We start from the raw sequence: 17083 nt of genomic DNA on the forward strand, positions 1-17083 counted from the left end.
CCCCCCCACACACACACACCCCTCCCCCCAATACAGAGAGAACCGAAAACAAACCGTCTCCCCAACTAAACCCCACTCACCGGAAACCAGGACCACGCTTAATCCCCGCCCCCGGCATCCGGTCCGGCACAGAATCCCCGCCCCCCCCGGCATCCGGTCCGGCACACAATCCCCGCCCCCCGGCATCCGGTCCGGCACACAATCCCCGCCCCCCGGCATCCGGTCCGGCTCTCTCAGTTCCTGGGTCGAACAGGCCCCTGTAAGAGCGGAGTCAGTCAGAGACAGAGTGCGGGAGGAGCTGGGGGGGTGGGGGGTCACTGTCAGGGGAACGTCACCCTCAGGGGGATTCCAAGTTAGTGAGATGATTTGTAGCTCGGGTGCTGGTTGTTGTGGTTCTGTTCGCTGAGCTGGGAGTGTGTGTTGCAGACGTTTCGCCCCCTGTCTGGGTCCCATCCTCAGGGAGTGGGAGCCTCCTGTGAAGTGCTTCTGTGATCAATCCTCCGGCATTTGTAGTGATTAGTCTCTGCCGCTTCCAGTTGTTAGTTCCAGCTGTCCGCTGCGGTGGCCGGTATATTGGGTCCGGGTCGATGTGCTTATTGATTGAATCTGTGGATGAGCACCATGCCTCTAGGAATTCCCTGGCTGTTCCCTGGATTGTCCGATAATAGTCGTGTTGTCCCAGTCAAACTCATGTTGCTTGTCATCTGCGTGTGTGGCTACTAAGGATAGCTGGTCGAGAAGCAGGGTCACTGCCCCGGGAATGGGGTGGGCACCGGATATTGTTCTGAGAGAGCACACCAGCCCCTGACGATGGTGCAGACAATAATTTATAGACAAATAAGTTTGAGAGAATGAATCCTAGGTTCTTTCCTCCTATACGTTTTCTTTTGGCTTCTTCATGGTTCGTGGCCCAAGCTGAGATTGTTCTAACGAGGTTCCCAGCAGAGCATCCTGCCACCTATAAAGCTCCTTGAGTGGAACATCGAAACATGGGTCTATTGACACCCCCTTTGTTCAGTCTGCCAGTGAGACTGACCACGATTTTCCCAACTCTTTGTCATCAATAGTCTCAAACTCCCCAAAGCAGCTACGCTTCATCATTATGGTCAGAAATTTCACAATCCCTTTGGAACATGGTTGGATGAGAACATGGTGTTTCTGTGCATTGTCTATGCTGGTAAGGGCATCAGGGAGAACATATATGCTCACCATGATGCTGCTTGGTCAAAGAATTGCTTAACTTTAGATCTATCAGTGATGATATTGCTGCAAGGAAAGTACCATACTCCATGAGTATGGGATGCAGCAGCATTAGCAGCACAGGATCAGTCGTCCCCAGGACATCAGTATCTCCACAAGACCCATGACATGGTCTTCAGGAAGATACAGAGCTCTTTCAACGTCAGGTGTCACGTTTAGGGAGTGTGGAATAAGTTAGAAAGCATTCAGCCTCATTCCTTCAATCTGGACTAATAGTTCAATTAAGAGAATGTGTGGACTGCAGATGCTGAAGAATCAGTCAAAAAGTGGGCTGCTGGAAAATCACAGCAGGTCAAGCAGCATCTAAGGAGCAGAAGAGTCGATGTTTCAGGCATAAGCTCTTCATCAGGAATGTGGAGAGAGAAGGGGCCTAAGAGATAAAGAAGGGGGGGGCAGATTAAGGATGAGGCTGGGGTTAATGTAGCTGGGAAGGTGATAGATGGATGCAGTTGGGAGATAATTGTGATAGGTCAGTGGGAAGGATGGAGTGGATAGGTGGGAAAGAATATGGACAGTTTGTCAGGGTGGATCTGAGATGACGTGAGGGGAGTCGAGGTGTGAAAACTGATGAAGTCGATGTTGATGCTATGTGGTTGTAGGGTCCTGAGGCAGAAGATGAGGCGTTCTCCACTGCCAAATCAAAACCATCCACCAACTGAAAGAAGGAGTCTCTGCTCCACCCTCCCCACCGCCATATCACCATTACCTCCCACCTGTATTCACCTATTGCCTTCCCACTACCTTCCCCTCCGCCCCATGCCCCACAGTTCCACCCCACTTCCCTATATATGTCTCAGCTCCCTGCCCTCGCCACATTACTGATAAAAAGAGTTTCATCAATTCCTGACAGGACTAATTGAACATGGATTCATAAATTTTGTACAGCAGAACAGTTTCTCAGAGGCAGCTTCTGGCTGGGACTGTGACAATGGCAAATCAGACCAAGGGCAACCTCTTGCAGCCTGTGACCAGATGAAGCCCACAGCAGAGACAGCTGCTCCAGAGCTTGCATGGAGAACAGAGCAGATCCCTTCAATAGAAGAGGAAAACATGGGAGCATTGAGGGACCATAACAACTGGGGGCTGGGGGGTTATGGGGGACAGAGTTTGTCTATTTTCACATCTTGTCTTTATCTTGAAACTCACTTAACTGTACATTTAGTATTGTACTTTTTGTCCCATGGTTCATTTTCCTGAAGGCAGCATTTCTAAAAGCAAATAGAAGGTTTCAAAACAGTCCTGGTGTCATTTTTAAAAAAAATATTATCTGCTATTCCTGTCATAATTTTGCATTACCACTTATAAATCATGACAGTTCAGATGTTAAGGATGCACTTTTGCCCTATTTTGTATAGTCAAAGCAATGTTTTAATTTAATATCAACACTGTCAAAGAGAGTGACAAACAAACAGCTTTTCAGGAGGGAGATACAGTCATTTAGATTTAAGGAGCAAAAACTGTAGGAAGCAGACATTCTCACTGCTGTTGGTGTACCAGGGCTAGTTCACCTTCTTTCTCCTGCATCAGGATCTGTGGAACATTTATCCATCTAACCTGCTGCTCCACTCGTTTCTCTCCAGGGTCTTCTTATTCGACAGTAAAACTGTGCAGTGCACAAGCTGCAGCTCCAATCTTGGACACTGTCTCATGCAAGTACAGTTAGGTACTGCCTTACCTGTCCAAGCAAAAGGAAGCATGTTCAGAGTACTCAAATGGTTTTCTCCTGTACTTGCTGTGTCCTTCCTGCCTCAGTGCTGTTCCTGTGAAATTCGGTCATCAAACCACATAGTCTTTGGGAGACTATCGTCCGATTCTGAGTGTAGAAATCATGGCCTGTTGCAACTGAGTTGACCAGGACAAAATGAATCACGTGTGCTTTGCTGGTTATCTGCATTCACATTTTAGAATCTCGGCAAATCTGTTAATTTTAAACCATAGGATTATCTCAATCATCTGATAAACAAAGGACCTTGTCATGAAATGTTGCACATCACTAGTCCCATGACGAAATGAACCACAAGCAAGAAATGATAATCCTGCATCATATGATCAAATGAATCTGCATCATATCAACCACTGAAGCATCAGTATTGTGGAATACGACATCTCACACACATGCAGGCATGGAAGTAACGGTGTCTAAGCATAAGATTCTATAATGATCTGTTCAAAGTGAGATATAATATTACATTCAATGTCCATCTCAGTAATTCAGCAACATTTTTATTACAAGCATTAAAGTTTTTTCACTTCTGAAATTTTCATTTAAACCCTTTACCTACATATATTTAAAACAGATTGTTAAAAGAAATGCATTACAAATTCACATCGACACAGCATCTATAAGAGTTGAAGGCCTTTTAAGGTCAAAGATAAGGTTATTTTCTAATTATGTTACAAAATGTCTGACATTTGACTCCGTGGTTAGCACAGAGACTGGGTTTGATTGCACCCTTTGGTGACTGTGTGGATTTTGCATGTTCTCCACACGTCTGTGTGGGTTTCCTCCAGGTACTCCAATTTCCTCCCGCAGTCTAAAGGTGTGGAGGGGGAGATGGATGAGCCAGGGGAATGCAGGGTTGGGTGGAATGCTCTTTGGGAGTTAGCATAGGCTGAATGTCCTACTTCACTACTAATGGGGATCCTATGATTTGCACTTTTCAAGTTCACTGCAGACCATTTAAATAATAATTTTTAATGAAAGTACAACCTCCAAAATCAAGCTTTGCAAATACTACATTCCAAAATTTCTCTGACCACACGAAAATCTCAAACTCAAATCTTGTGGGGGTGGGGGTGGAATTGAGCTGAAGTTTATGGTTTTGTTAATTTAACAGACAACCCTTTGTCTGGATTGGGAATCCCCACCAGGGGCTTTAAATGAGCATGTGCATATACTTCCTCGAAAGTCCAAATCGGACAATACTCGAATAACATAACACCAGCCAGAGTGGGAAAACCCACCCTAAGGTGTCAACCTGTCTCTCCACAGGTGCTGCCAAACATGCAGAATTTTTCCTATATTTCAAATCTCAAATATGCACAGTCCTTTGCTTTTATTTATGGTGTTAACCAGTTAGAGTGAGCTGACGGCACTTCCTATTAAACCCAGAGATACGCTGAAATGAAAAGGAAATATTCAGCAGGTCAGACAGCAGGAGAGAGAAAACATATGCAACTTTTTTCATATTTTTATTATCCACAATATTTTGATTATGTTTCAACCTGGGGTGGAATTGTAAAGAATAAATAAATTCTACAGTAACCAAGCTGCTGAGTTTACATTTTCTTATGTCTCATTTATCGTCACTTCACTGTCTCTCCATTGTGACCCAGCAGAGGGGAGATATACCATCACTCACATTAAAACCACTGAGCCTTCTTTTATCCTTAGCACCTTTCACTCAGAGACACTCAACCTTTAAAAGGTTAAGTGTTTGATGGGAATGCTTATAGATATTTCCACTTGGGCACAAGGGGGAAGCAAAGTGACAAGGCCAGCATATAATTATTTAATTCATATAGGTGGGTGATGGGGAGATGCCATGATATTTTCACCGACCCAGTAATCCAAAGGCCCAGACTAATCATAGAACCAGACAGCACAAAAGAGGCCTTTTGGCCCGAGTCTGTACCGACAAAAACAATTCAAGCCTACACAAGTCCCACTGTCCAGCACTTGGCACATGGCCTCGAATGTCATAATATTTCCAGAGTGCATCCAAGCACTTTTTAAAGGTGGTGAGGTTTAAGCCTCCAACTACCCTCCAATGTATTCCAGATCCCCTCCAGCCTCAATAAAAATAAATTGCCTCAAATCCCTCTAAACCTCTTGCCTTCACCTTAAAATTACGTCTCCTTATTACCAAATTCTCAACTGAGGGAAACAGCTGTTCCAATCCACCCTGTCCATGCCCCTCAATCTCATATACAATCAGGTTCCCACCAATCTGCTCTGCTCCAAGCAGAACCCCCAGAGCTTATCCAATTTCTCATTATAACTGAACTGCTCCACCCCAAACAACATCCCTCCTGTAACTGCACACAGTACTCCAGCTGCAGCCTGACCACAGTTCTGTACAAGTCTAACATAAATTAGAAGAGCAGGGAGGTTAGGTCACTGATTTTAAAAGTAAGTTCCTGAATGCCTCTTAATCGCCCTATTGTCCTCTCCTACCAAATTCAGGGATTTGTGGACCAGAGGCTCTGGTCATTCATTGAGCACTCACTTACCTTATTCCTTCTTCCAATGTTTATCACCTCACTTCCCAGGGTTAAGTTCCATCTGCCACTGATTTGCTCATCTGAAAATTAACCATCTATATCCTCCAAGAACTCCCTGTTAGCCGACTTACATCCAACTTGCCAAGTAACCCTGGATCCTTTGTGTTTTTTCCTTCTTTCATCAGGGTCCCATGTGGGAACTTGTCAAAGGTTTTCCTTAAATCCATTTAAACTACATCGACTGCACTCTCACACCTGGTCACATCCTCAAAACATTAAAACAAAAACTGGTTAGGCATCAGCTCCTGCCGACAAAGCTATGCAGACTACCCCAACAACCTTGCCTCCGAGTGGAGATTAATTTTTTTTCTAATAACCGGAGGAAAACGGGATTGAATTCCTCCCTGGCAGCTGATTAAATTTAAATTCAATAAATTTGGAATTGAAAGCTAGCCTCTGTGATGAAGACTATAACTATTATCATTATTGTAACAATCCAGTTCACTGTGTCTTTTGGACAAGGAAATTGGTCATTCTTACCTGGTGTGTGGGGTATGTCATCCTAGACTCATAGCAACCACCCTCTGCATTGGTCTAGTAGGCCTCTCCGTTCCAGGGCAACTAAAAATCGGCAATAAGTGCTGGCCTTGTGCTCAAAAGAATATAATTACTTATAAAGCATTCAGAAAAAACCGTTACCTGGAGACAGGTGATAAGATGGAACTAGGTACCACAAGGAGTGGCTGAGGAGAATGGTATTAGCTTTCAAGTGATAGATAGACACATACAAGATTCTGTTGATGGGGTGGACACAGGATTGTGTGCGACATTAACCACCCCTGTTTCAGTGCTGAACATTTCGTGTAATTATTGAAAGTGGTTTTTCTCACATGGTTTTCCAAGCTGATTGGGGACAGACACCAAGTTTGGGATCAGGCCCAAGGTTAATCATGGAGCATGCTGCTCCTGAAGGTCAATGTCACAGGTTAACTTCAATAACTAGATTCCCTCAGAAACACAGGTTGATGGGAGTATTTATTGTACAGGAATTATAAATCATGAACCTATTTGCATTTATTTACACACAGGCACAGCTCAGGCAACATCGGTGTCTGAACTAGAGTCAGAATAGTCTGCAACAAGGGAGCTGGTATTGAGATCTCGATCCGAGTCTATCATCACTTCAGTCTGTAGAGAAATGTCAGCTTCTTCCTTTAAGTCACTAACACACTCTTCAGTCGTACTGTCTGGAACATGGTCCTTTTGATGTGTTCTACTTCTCATCTTCAGTCCAGAATCCTTCTCTCTGCTGATCAAGAGCGACTGCTGTTTCTGGCTTTCTGATTTCCGTCGAATTATTCCAAGATTACTTGCAGCAAACCCATTTGGGCTGTTTGTGGATTTGGTTGTTAATATTTTATTCAGGCCAAGTTTTTTCAAGGTCTCACCAGCCTTCTCCCCCATGGCAACTTGTGATGATGCAAACCAGGACCTGGAGGTGATTTCCTTCCTTTTCAGCCTTTGCTTGTCCTCGTAGGCTGTAGAAGAAATAGTGGAACATCAGAATCACTGCAATTCTCACAGATACAACAGAGAAAAAAAAAAACAGGTCAGTCCGCCTGGTCTGGCGTTTTAGAGACACACAAACTTCTTTCCATTTAATCTCAGCTTAACCCTCTTCAACATTCTCCCTCAAAATGTCACATTCCTTATTCAGTCCCTCCCTGTGGTGTACATGTTTCTCCCGAATTTCCAACTGTATTTCTTGGGGACACATTGATGACCTTTAAGCTCTGCTCTTTAGTACAAGAGGAAATATTCTAAGTTACCCAAAGGGTCATTTTACTGGAGAATGTTACTGCTGAGACACATGCATAATCCACCTTAGAGTCATTAGATAATGAGTAGTTCAAACTGGGTCAGTCTTACTGAATCAGGTGATTATTCGTCATGTCCCAGTGATCTCCAGCTGAAAGCAAACTCAGCACAGGTAGGGACTGCTGCAGAGAGTCAGTGCCATCATCATGGATTCTCAGAGGTGAACGCTATTCCCTTTGTATTCAGTTTTGACCAAATGCATTTAACTCCTGAGGTTCTTAGCCTAAAGGGTTTCTTTAGCTCCTCTGTCCCTAACACTGATACAGTGACCTTGAACCCCTTGCGCCGCCATGGAAGTTTACTAAATCACAGTGGGTGAGGAGTTCTGGGACACCCCATTGCACACACCCAGTGTGTGTTGTCGTCTCTCTCTGACTACACAGAGAACCTGGTTACATGGGCTTCAGAGAGCTTTGCCAGGTCTCCCTGATCATGTACTTTACCATCACTCCTGTTCCAGACTGGGTGCTGAGAAGCCCCAGTCATTGCCTAGGACTCTCCCAGAACACCAGAGGATGAACCATATTGCTCCCAAGATATTAGCTGAGAATTTTCCTTCCTATAAACACAGCTGGAATGCAGCAGTGTTGAAGCTGAGATCAGCTCCTACTCTGCACCCTTCTACGCATTAATATTGATCGTCACCCAACTTACAATCCACAGTATGGAATTTGAGAAGCGAAGCCAGGTGTTTATCATCCTCAGACTCCTGAACCAGAGGAATACTGAGAGATGCTTTGTTCCGAAGAGCTTCATCTTTCTCTTCCACCTCTTTCAACACCTTTTTCTCATCCTAAAGACAGGAGAAATGTAATTGTTTATTAAGAATTAACATTCATGACTGCAATGAAATAGGAGAGCTAAATGGAAAACATGTGGGCACCAGGAACATAAAGATATCTTTAGCAACGACTTCCTGCTTTGTGTTTAGTGATTATCTACACACCCTTTATCTTTTTAGTTGTTCGATGGTTCTCAGAAAGATATATTGTTCACATGTGGGAGACACCACTATGCTAACTGGTGCTGCTCACTCTCTTAAGGAGGGGCTGTAACTGGTGGTGTTGCCTTTCTCTGGGAGAGGTGGGCTGGAGAGTGAGGGGTGCTGGGCTAATAGCGTCACAGAATCTGCATCAGCAAACACACCCGGAATTTCTTGCGCAGCATGCTGTTCATGGCAAAGTCATCTTTCCAGGCATTCTGCATCTCCTGGATATCGGACAAGGTGGGAATGGCAATCTTCAGCTTCTCCTGGTCACTGACTCCATGTTCCAACTTGTACATGGCATCTGTCTCCAACTTTTTCTTCTCTTCATGCTCTGGAGGATCAATAATCTTCATGTGATTAAAGTGAAAGCAGCACACTCAGACCAACTATCAGCCCGAATTCACAAAGACCCATTCAATGCCGCACTCACCCTCCCACCACATCACATCAACTCCTGAGCCAGAAACCCACACCTCCCCAATCGAGCTGACCCACACTAACATGGCCTGTCAAGCATCCTGACCATCATTCCACCCTTCCCCACATACACTCTCACCCCTGCCTGCATTCTCACCTCCCTCAGAGATCCCTCCCCTTCCCTTAATCCCCACTCTCTGCTCCCTCCTGCTGGGTCACTAACCTGTCGTTAAGATTTGCTCATTGTCCTTCATGTCCCAGCGTTCCTCTTTGCGCCGTGCTCCACTCACTATCACATAGTCACAGTTGGCTGGGTCAGTCTGCATCTCGATGTGATTCACACACAAATGGCACTTCATCCGGAACCTGCAACATCCAACACCAGCCTTAACGGAACACTGACAGTGAGAGAGCAAGGAAACTATCCAGCTCCAAAATCAACCCAGTGTGAGAGTGAGCGAGCAAGCAAGCGAAAGGGAGTCAGGTCTCTGTGCCTAGAAAAGGGGGCCTGGGCAAAAATCAGGGAATCCTCCCACCTGTCATTGTCTCATGAGCAGCCATACAGGGACAGCCTGATCACAGCTGGAGCTTGAGGTCCACGACAATGGGGACCAGGGTTCTCCAGAGGGAGAACATGTGGTGAACTGGATCATTCATACAGGAGATCCCACTCCAGCAGTCACACCATCTCAAACACACACACTGGCAGCTAGTGGATAAATGCAGAGGAGCGCGTAGACCCATTCTATTATCACTGGACTGCCCGACACAGCAAGACTAACAACTGGTTGAGAAATAAGGTAATTTTTTAAAAATTTACAATAGCTATTGGCTAGGCCTGCATAATGTGAACCACTTCTTGAAATACTGCAGTCAATGGGGGGGCGGGGGGGTGCACTCACAATGCCATTAGGGAAGGAGATGCAGATTTTTGATTCATTGACAATAAAGGAATGGGGAGCCTGCCTCTGCCAAAGGAAAGGGAGGATCGATCTGTCCCGATGAAACATTGAAAAGGAGAGGAGCAGCCAAGCCCTGACTGAGCTTCAGAGGATGAGGTGAACAGGAGTGGTACCTGTAGATGGGGGTTGTGTAGTAATTCCCAACTTTCTTCTTTTCTGCATTATACCGGACACCTGGAATGAGGAAAGGACTTTTAACCCATTAACATCTACTCTTTTAAACCCATAGGAAAGCTATCTTTATACTGTCCCCAACAAACACTCCCAGAGGAGTTACACAGCGTGGAGTTAGAAAGACTGTAAAGTTCCCTTTATTCTTGAGCCAAGTAAAGCTCCCTCTGCTATTTTAAACCAAGTAAAAGATCCTGTGACACCGTCCCCGTCAAACACCCCGAGGGCAGGGGCACCGCCCCCGTCAAACACCCCGAGGGCAGGGGCACCGCCCCCGTCAAACACCCCAAGGGCAGGGGCACCGTCAAACACTCCGAGGGCAGGGGGCACCGCCCCCGTCAAACACTCCGAGGGCAGGGGGCACCGCCCCCGTCAAACACCCCGAGGGCGGGGGGCACCGCCCCCGTCAAACACCCCGAGGGCGGGGGGCACCGCCCCCGTCAAACACCCCGAGGGCGGGGGGCACCGCCCCGTCAAACATCCCGAGGGCGGGGGGCACCGCCCCCGTCAAACACCCCGAGGGCGGGGGGCACCGCCCCCGTCAAACACCCCGAGGGCGGGGGGCACCGCCCCCGTCAAACACCCCGAGGGCGGGGGGCACCGCCCCCGTCAAACACCCCGAGGGCGGGGGGCACCGCCCCCGTCAAACACCCCGAGGGCGGGGGGCACCGCCCCTGTCAAACACCCCGAGGGCAGGGGCAGCATAGGATTCGATACAGACTAAAGCTTCCTCTACGCTGTTCTAGAAACAGGTACTGCACAGATTTAAATACAAAGTAAAAACTCCTTCTACACTGTCCCCAAACATTCCCAGAACAGGAACAGTAGAGGGTTCGATACAGAGTAATGCTCCTTATTCTTGCAAACAATCCTGCTTGGGTAAAGGTTTTACTGCATGCTTGCAATTTCCCTCCTTATGGCATCTCCTAAACAGCAAATGTTGTTCTGCGGAGCCAAACTCAAGTGAAGCGAACTACATCTCATTGTTCTTCAGTTAACTGCCGTAAAGCCGCAGAGATACAAGTTTTCTCCAGTGTTTACACTGGCTCCACATTTAGGCTGAAGAGATGAAAAGGCTGAATGCACTAACTCCCCCAGCCCAGTCCCATTATATCCTGCACACTGCCATAGACTTACCCATTCCAATGTGCTTCCCACAACCATCACACCAGATGTTATATGGCATCTCGAACCTTTGAGAAAGCAGAAGATTCAGTTACTGGTAAACTATTCCTAATAAGCCACAATGATATCTGTCACCCTGAAGATCCAATTCCAGGCACATCAACAGGCCAGTGAGTATGAACAAGACATTAATCAGGAAAGTGTGGCTACCACAGCCAAGCTGACCAACTCTTGCTCATCCACTATTCAGATCTGCTTGGATAGCAATGGAGGAAGGAACCTTATTTGACATCCCTTTAATTGGACCACAGAGCAGCTGAAAATTCAGATTCAGCAGGAGACTCACCGAATGATGAGGATTCCTTGGGAGAGTTTTCGTGCCCTTTCCCGCAGAGGATGACTGTTCCTGTATTTGTTGAGGGATCCATGCTGTCAGGTGAGAAAGACATCATCCCAGTTGAGAAAAAGCAAGGAAGAGAAACATTCCGGTTAAAGCCAGAGTACATTTCTTAGCATTGAAATCCCTCCACCCAACTCCTCCCATCTCTAGTTCTCTCACAGAACCAAGCCCAGGTTGTTGATATCACTATTCAGTTTTTACATCTGAGAAAGAGGCCTTTCGGCCCATCATGTGAACATTGGTCATCAAACATCCACCTATTCTAATCCCATTCTCCAGCTCAAGGCTTAGTGCACAATGGCATTTCAAGAATTTATCTAGTTGATTTTTAAATGTTTTGAGGGTTCCTGCCGATTTTAGTCAGAGTTCCAGATACCCACAACCTTCTAGGAAAATGTTTTTGCTCAAACTCCCTCAAAACCTCTGACTCCTCATCTGAAAGCTGTGCCTACTGATTACTGCCCTTTCCACTAAGGGGAAAAAAGTTTCTTGTTATCCACACTCAGGGCTTCTTACATCTCAAACAGATCCTCCCTCAGGCTTCTGTCCTCTAAGGGAAACAACCCCAGCCTATCTAGTTTTTGATGTGAAACACTCTTAAGGTTTTACAATGTTGAAGGCATAAAATAAATGTAAGTTTTTTTCATTAAAAACTATTTTTCACGGGATATGAGTGATTTTAACAAGGCAAAATGTATTGCCCAACCGAAACAGCCCTTGAGAACATGGTGTGAGCTACCTTCTTAAACAGTTGCAGTCTTTGGGGCATAGATACACCCACAGTGCTGTTAGAGAAGGCAGTTCAAGGTTTTTTGAGCCAGCAACAGTGAAGGAATGGTAATATAGTTCCAAATCAGGATAGAAAGACAATAGCACACAGTTGCTGTATGAAAATATCTTATGGATACAGCTTGCAGTTCTTAAGCACCATTCCAAGCACTTTATCTCAAACACACTGAACTCTTACCTTGGCAGGATCAAAGTCAGGTGGGTAATACTTGTTCACACCTTTCCGTTCCCCCTATAGGGAAGAAAAAATAATTTGCACAATGATTAGCCAAGTTTTTCTTTTGTCTTGAATGCATGCCTCTCCATCCTCGAGAGGCCACCTCTCTCAGGATTGAGAATTCCTCAAGGCCAGGACATACCAGTCCAACATTGATGTGGCTATTCCTCACCAGAGTCCAGGCAATAGCACTGGTATGAAATTTTAAATATGAAAGTTTCAATGGTCAAACCCCAACCAATTCTCGACAGCCAGGAGTCCCAACTAGTATCCCTTAGGTAAACCATTGACTGGACAGAGACAAGGTGTCAAACTAGGGATCAAACCCAGAGCCTTTGGACCGACTACACCTCAGAACACTGGGAAGATGTTTTGCAAAACGTTATAAAGCGGAGCCTCATCACATAGCAAGGCAAACATCCTTCTAGTCAGCAGGCCACAACTCCTGCAACAACCCATCTGTCAAGGATTTTTAAAGCTGGGGCTTCATCCAGCTGCAATAGCATAGTCTCACCTTTGAAGCTCAGACAAATTCAGAGTGAGCACTCAGTTTGATTCTGCAGTGAAGAATGTCAGTAGCATGCCTGAATAATTTAAATTTTAATTATTGCCATAGAGTCATGGAGATGTACAGCATGGAAACAGACCCTTCAATCCACCTCAAACGTCAACCAGCCCTATTTGCCAGCACCTGGCCCATACCCCTCTAAACCCTTCCTATTTATATAGTCATCCAGATGCCTTTCAAATGTTGTAATTGTAACCACCTCCACCACTGATAGAGTCACAGAGATGTTCCTCTGGCAATTCATTCCATACAGTTACCATGCTTTGCGCGGGAAAAGTTGCCTCTCAGGTCCCTTTTAAAAGTCCCCTTCACCTTAAACCTATGCTCTCTTGTTTTGGACACCCCACCCCAGGGAAAATACCTTGTATTTTTACCGTATCCATGCCCCTCATGATTTTATAAACCTCTAAAAGGTCACCCCTCACCCTCCGACACTCCAGGGAAAACAGCCTATTCAGCTTCTCCCGATAGATCAAACCCTCCAACCCTGGTGAAACCCTTGTAAATCTTTTCTGAACTCTTTCAAGTTTCACAACATCCTTTCGATAGCTGGGAGACCAGAACTGAATACAGGATTGCAAAAGTGGCCTAACCAATATCCTGTAGAATTGCAACATGATGTCTTAATTCCTACACTCAATACACTGTCCAATAACGGCAAGCATACCAAACACCTTCTTCACTATCCTACTTATGACTCTACTTTCAAGGAACTATGAACCTGCACTCCAAGGTCTCATTGTTCAGCAACACTCCTCAGGACCTTATCTTTAAGTATATACATCCTCAATTTGCCTTACCAAAATGCACCTCACATTTATCTAAATGAAATCCATATCCCACACCTCAGCCCATCTGATCAAGATCCTGTCGTTCTGAGATTATGTCTAATTTTGATATCATCTGCAAACTTACTAGCTATACCTTGTATATTCCCATCCAAATACAATACAAAAGAAACATTTCAGACCCATATTCAAAAAATAGACTGCAATGAATCACAGTTTACACTTAATGACACAAATCCAAACAGCAACTGTATTATTACCTAATTTGGCAGGACAGTGGCTCAGTGGTTAGCACTGCTGCCTCACAGGGCTAGGGAGCCCAGGTTCGATTCTAATTTCAGGCAACTGTATGTGGAATTTGCACCTTCTTCCCATGTCTGTGTGGGTTTCCTCCAGGAGCTCTGACTTCCTCCCACTTTCCAAAGATGAGCAGGTTAGGCGAATTGGCTATGCTAAATTGCGCATAGTGTTCAGAGATGAGTTTGCACGTTCTCCCCGTGTCTGCGTGGGTTTCCTCCGGGTGCTCCGGTTTCCTCCCACAGTCCAAAGATGTGCAGGTCAGGTGAATTGGCCATGCTAAATTGCCCGTAGTGTTAGGTAAGGGGTAAATGTAGGGGTATGGGTGGGTTTCGCTTCGGCGGGTCGGTGTGGACTTGTTGGGCCGAAGGGCCTGTTTCCACACTGTAAGTCTAATCTAAAAAAAAATGTGTAGGTCAGGTGCATTAGTCAGGGGTAAACGTAGAGAAACGGGGAATGGGTTTGGGTGGGATACGCTTAAGAGGGTCTGTGTGGACTTGTGAAAGGCCTGTTTCCACACTGTAAGGATTCTAAGATAACTAGCCAGAATTAAAGCAGGACACAAGACTCAAACAAAATGTTACACCACTTTATGTGGAGGTGCCAGTATTGGATGGGGTGGACAAAGTTAAAAGTCACACAATACCAGGTCATAGTCCAAGTTATGTGACTTTGGACCTTCCCTTTAGGTAGACACCATTGATCAATTGCTTGTATAGTACATAAATATTCATTCTTAATACAAAGCATGACCAGTATATTTACCATGACTTATCTCTTGAACTTCCAGTCCACTGTCAAATGGTTTCCACTGCAATCCAACAGCCTGTGGACAAAAGAAACACTGAGTGAGGTTCCTGACATACTTCTTACTGATGTATGTCTGTGTGAGAATAAGTGGAGGGTTACAGGAGGACAGAGAGGAACGAGGACGAAAGGGTCAGGAGATAGAGGAGGAGAGGGTGGGCAGGAGAGGGTGGGCAGGGGAGGGAGGGCAGGGGAGGGTGGGCAGGGGAGGGAGGGTAGGGGAGGGTGGGCAGGGGAGGGTGGGCAGGGGAGGGAGGGTAGGGGAGGGTGGGTAGGGAAGGAGAGGGTGGGTAGGGGAGGGAGGGCAGGGGAGGGAGGGCAGGGGAGGGTGGGCAGGGGAGGGTGGGCAGGGGAGGGTGGGCAGGGGAGGGTGGGCAGGGGAGGGTGGGCAGGGGAGGGAGGGTAGGGGAGGGTGGGAAGGAGAGGGTGGGCAGGGGAGGGTGGGTAGGGAAGGAGAGGGTGGGCAGGGGAGGGTGGGCAGGGGAGGGTGGGTAGGGGAGGGTGGGCAGGAGAGGGAGGGTAGGGGACCACTGAAGGGGCAAGAGGGACTTGAGGAGCAAAACTTCGTAGGGCTGAAAGCGGCAGCGTTTCCGAACCCCCGTCATCCCGGGAGTAACAACGAGGACAATCGGCAGTAAAGACGGATGTTAGGCGGGAGAGGCGGATTCCCCCTGCGCCGGGCCAGGCCGCCGAGAAACCTCGGAAACCCAAGGCCCCGGTTTCCACAGCAACCCCGATCCCGCCAGCCGCCATATTACCTGCTCCGAGAGCCAGACTCACCGCGCAGGCGCGCCCCCGCCGCGATGACGTCAAGACGTTCCTGCTCCCAACCGTCTCCGAGCAACGGGGGCCGTCCGAGCCCATAAATGCCCAAGAGACTGCAGCAGCCAGAGAAACCCAGCTAGTCAGAGAATAAACTGTGTATCTCAGGTCAGTAAAGTTAGAATTATAAAAAGTTTCAAGCTGAAGTAGGGGGTTGGTCGAATTTAAGCATGTGAGGCCATTGCTGCACTGTGTCTAAGTGAGCGATTTACCTCATGGCAGCCCCTGCACATTCCCCATTTTTAGACAATAATCCAATTCCATCTTCAATCTTAAACTGAATCTACCTCCACCGCATTTTCAGCAAGTGTCTTCTAGGTCCTATTGTCACGTGTACCAAGGCGCAGCGAACAGCTTTGTCTCGCGAGCAGTACAGTCAGATCACAGAGTTAAGTAGCACAGATAAGTAAATAACAGGTAAACAGCGGCAAAAACAATAACACAGGTACAGGCGAATGTTGAGAGTTTGTGCGTCCATTCAGTATTCTCACAACAGGAGGGTAGAAACGGTCACAAAACCTGGCTAGTGCATGTGTTCAGGCTCCTGTACCTTCTCCCCGATGGTGGAGGTTGTAGGTAAACATTGCCAGGGTGGGGGTGGATCTTTGAGAATGCTGCCGGCCTTTCCTTGACAGTGGGCCTGGCATTCTATAGATAAGAGTTTGGCCTTTGTGATTGTCCAGGCCAAGTTCACCACTCTCTGTAACCGTCTCCGATCTTGAGTGGTGTGGTTGAACATACCAGGTAGTGATACATCCAGACAGAGTACTCTTGATGGCGCTCCTAGAAAAGTTAGTAAGGATATTTGCCGCCATACCAAATTTCCTCAGCTGCGTGAGGAAGAAGAGATGTTGGGCCTTTGTAACCAATGTGTCCACATGAAGAGTCCTGGATGCCCACACCCAGGAACTCCACTCGTTCCACCTCTGTGCCGTTAATGTGTAGGGGTGCATGATTAACATTCTGCCAAAAGTCAATAATGAGTTCCTTGGGCAAATGTTTCTCCTCATGTCACTGCCCTTAAACTGGTGCCCTCTCACTCTTGATCCCTTCTCCATTGGGAAGAGCTTCTCCCTATCTACTTTACCCTGACTCTCATGATGTTTCAAATCACTTAACAACCAATTCAGCAAAAGCAGTCTCAAAGACTCTATTGGCCTAATTAAAGTCCCTCATTCCTGGGACCGTTCTCATTAATCTATTCTATGATTTAAATAATATATTAAATTACAGATATAAATAACAAAGGGTTGATGGTGCAGAGACAACAGGAGTGGTAATAAGGTTAAAAGTGTGGCCTGAGGAGGTGTGAATGGCAGAATGATGAAGTAGAAGGACTCCTGATGGATGTCAGTTATAAAAGTCATACA

General features: G+C 46.5%; 2 protein-coding genes, 1 long non-coding RNA gene and 1 pseudogene across 8 annotated transcripts in view; 1 reads left to right on the forward strand and 3 right to left on the reverse strand.

Annotated features, from left to right (window-relative positions):
* Positions 1 to 113, reverse strand: part of gtf2f1 (general transcription factor IIF, polypeptide 1) — a 32907-nt gene extending 32794 nt beyond the window's left edge. For 2 of the 3 annotated variants that reach the window (XM_060855237.1, XM_060855235.1), the window contains exon 1: positions 55 to 77. The gene's annotated coding sequence lies outside the window, so the exon portion shown is untranslated. The other variant, XM_060855236.1, reaches the window with a different exon arrangement.
* On the reverse strand, positions 77 to 1212 carry LOC132835842 (small ribosomal subunit protein uS8-like; annotated as a pseudogene).
* A 5290-nt stretch (positions 1213 to 6502) lies between these two features.
* yju2b (YJU2 splicing factor homolog B) lies at positions 6503 to 15687 on the reverse strand. Of its 3 annotated transcripts, none has more exons than XM_060854848.1 (10): positions 15672 to 15687; positions 14850 to 14910; positions 12393 to 12446; positions 11372 to 11454; positions 11038 to 11093; positions 9843 to 9903; positions 8991 to 9133; positions 8509 to 8681; positions 8017 to 8155; positions 6503 to 7022 (listed from the first exon to the last, which is right to left on the reverse strand). In XM_060854848.1, the coding sequence occupies exons 2-10, from the start codon at positions 14850 to 14852 to the stop codon at positions 6580 to 6582; spliced, it is 1155 nt and encodes a 384-aa protein (XP_060710831.1). In that variant the 5' UTR covers positions 14853 to 14910; positions 15672 to 15687; the 3' UTR covers positions 6503 to 6579. The 3 variants fall into 3 exon arrangements, with proteins under 3 accessions (XP_060710831.1, XP_060710832.1, XP_060710833.1); XM_060854849.1 differs by having other exon boundaries at positions 15650 to 15673; XM_060854850.1 differs by lacking the exon at positions 15672 to 15687 and adding an exon at positions 15488 to 15639.
* LOC132835788 (uncharacterized) overlaps positions 15670 to 17083 on the forward strand; it is a 65244-nt gene continuing 63830 nt past the window's right edge. For both annotated transcript variants that reach the window (XR_009647309.1, XR_009647308.1), the window contains exon 1: positions 15670 to 15821. This is a non-coding gene — a long non-coding RNA (uncharacterized LOC132835788). The remainder of the gene's footprint in view (positions 15822 to 17083) is intronic.

The sequence above is a fragment of the Hemiscyllium ocellatum genome, chromosome 45 (genome assembly GCF_020745735.1).
Source record: "Hemiscyllium ocellatum isolate sHemOce1 chromosome 45, sHemOce1.pat.X.cur, whole genome shotgun sequence".
In the NCBI taxonomy this organism is placed as follows: domain Eukaryota; kingdom Metazoa; phylum Chordata; class Chondrichthyes; order Orectolobiformes; family Hemiscylliidae; genus Hemiscyllium; species Hemiscyllium ocellatum.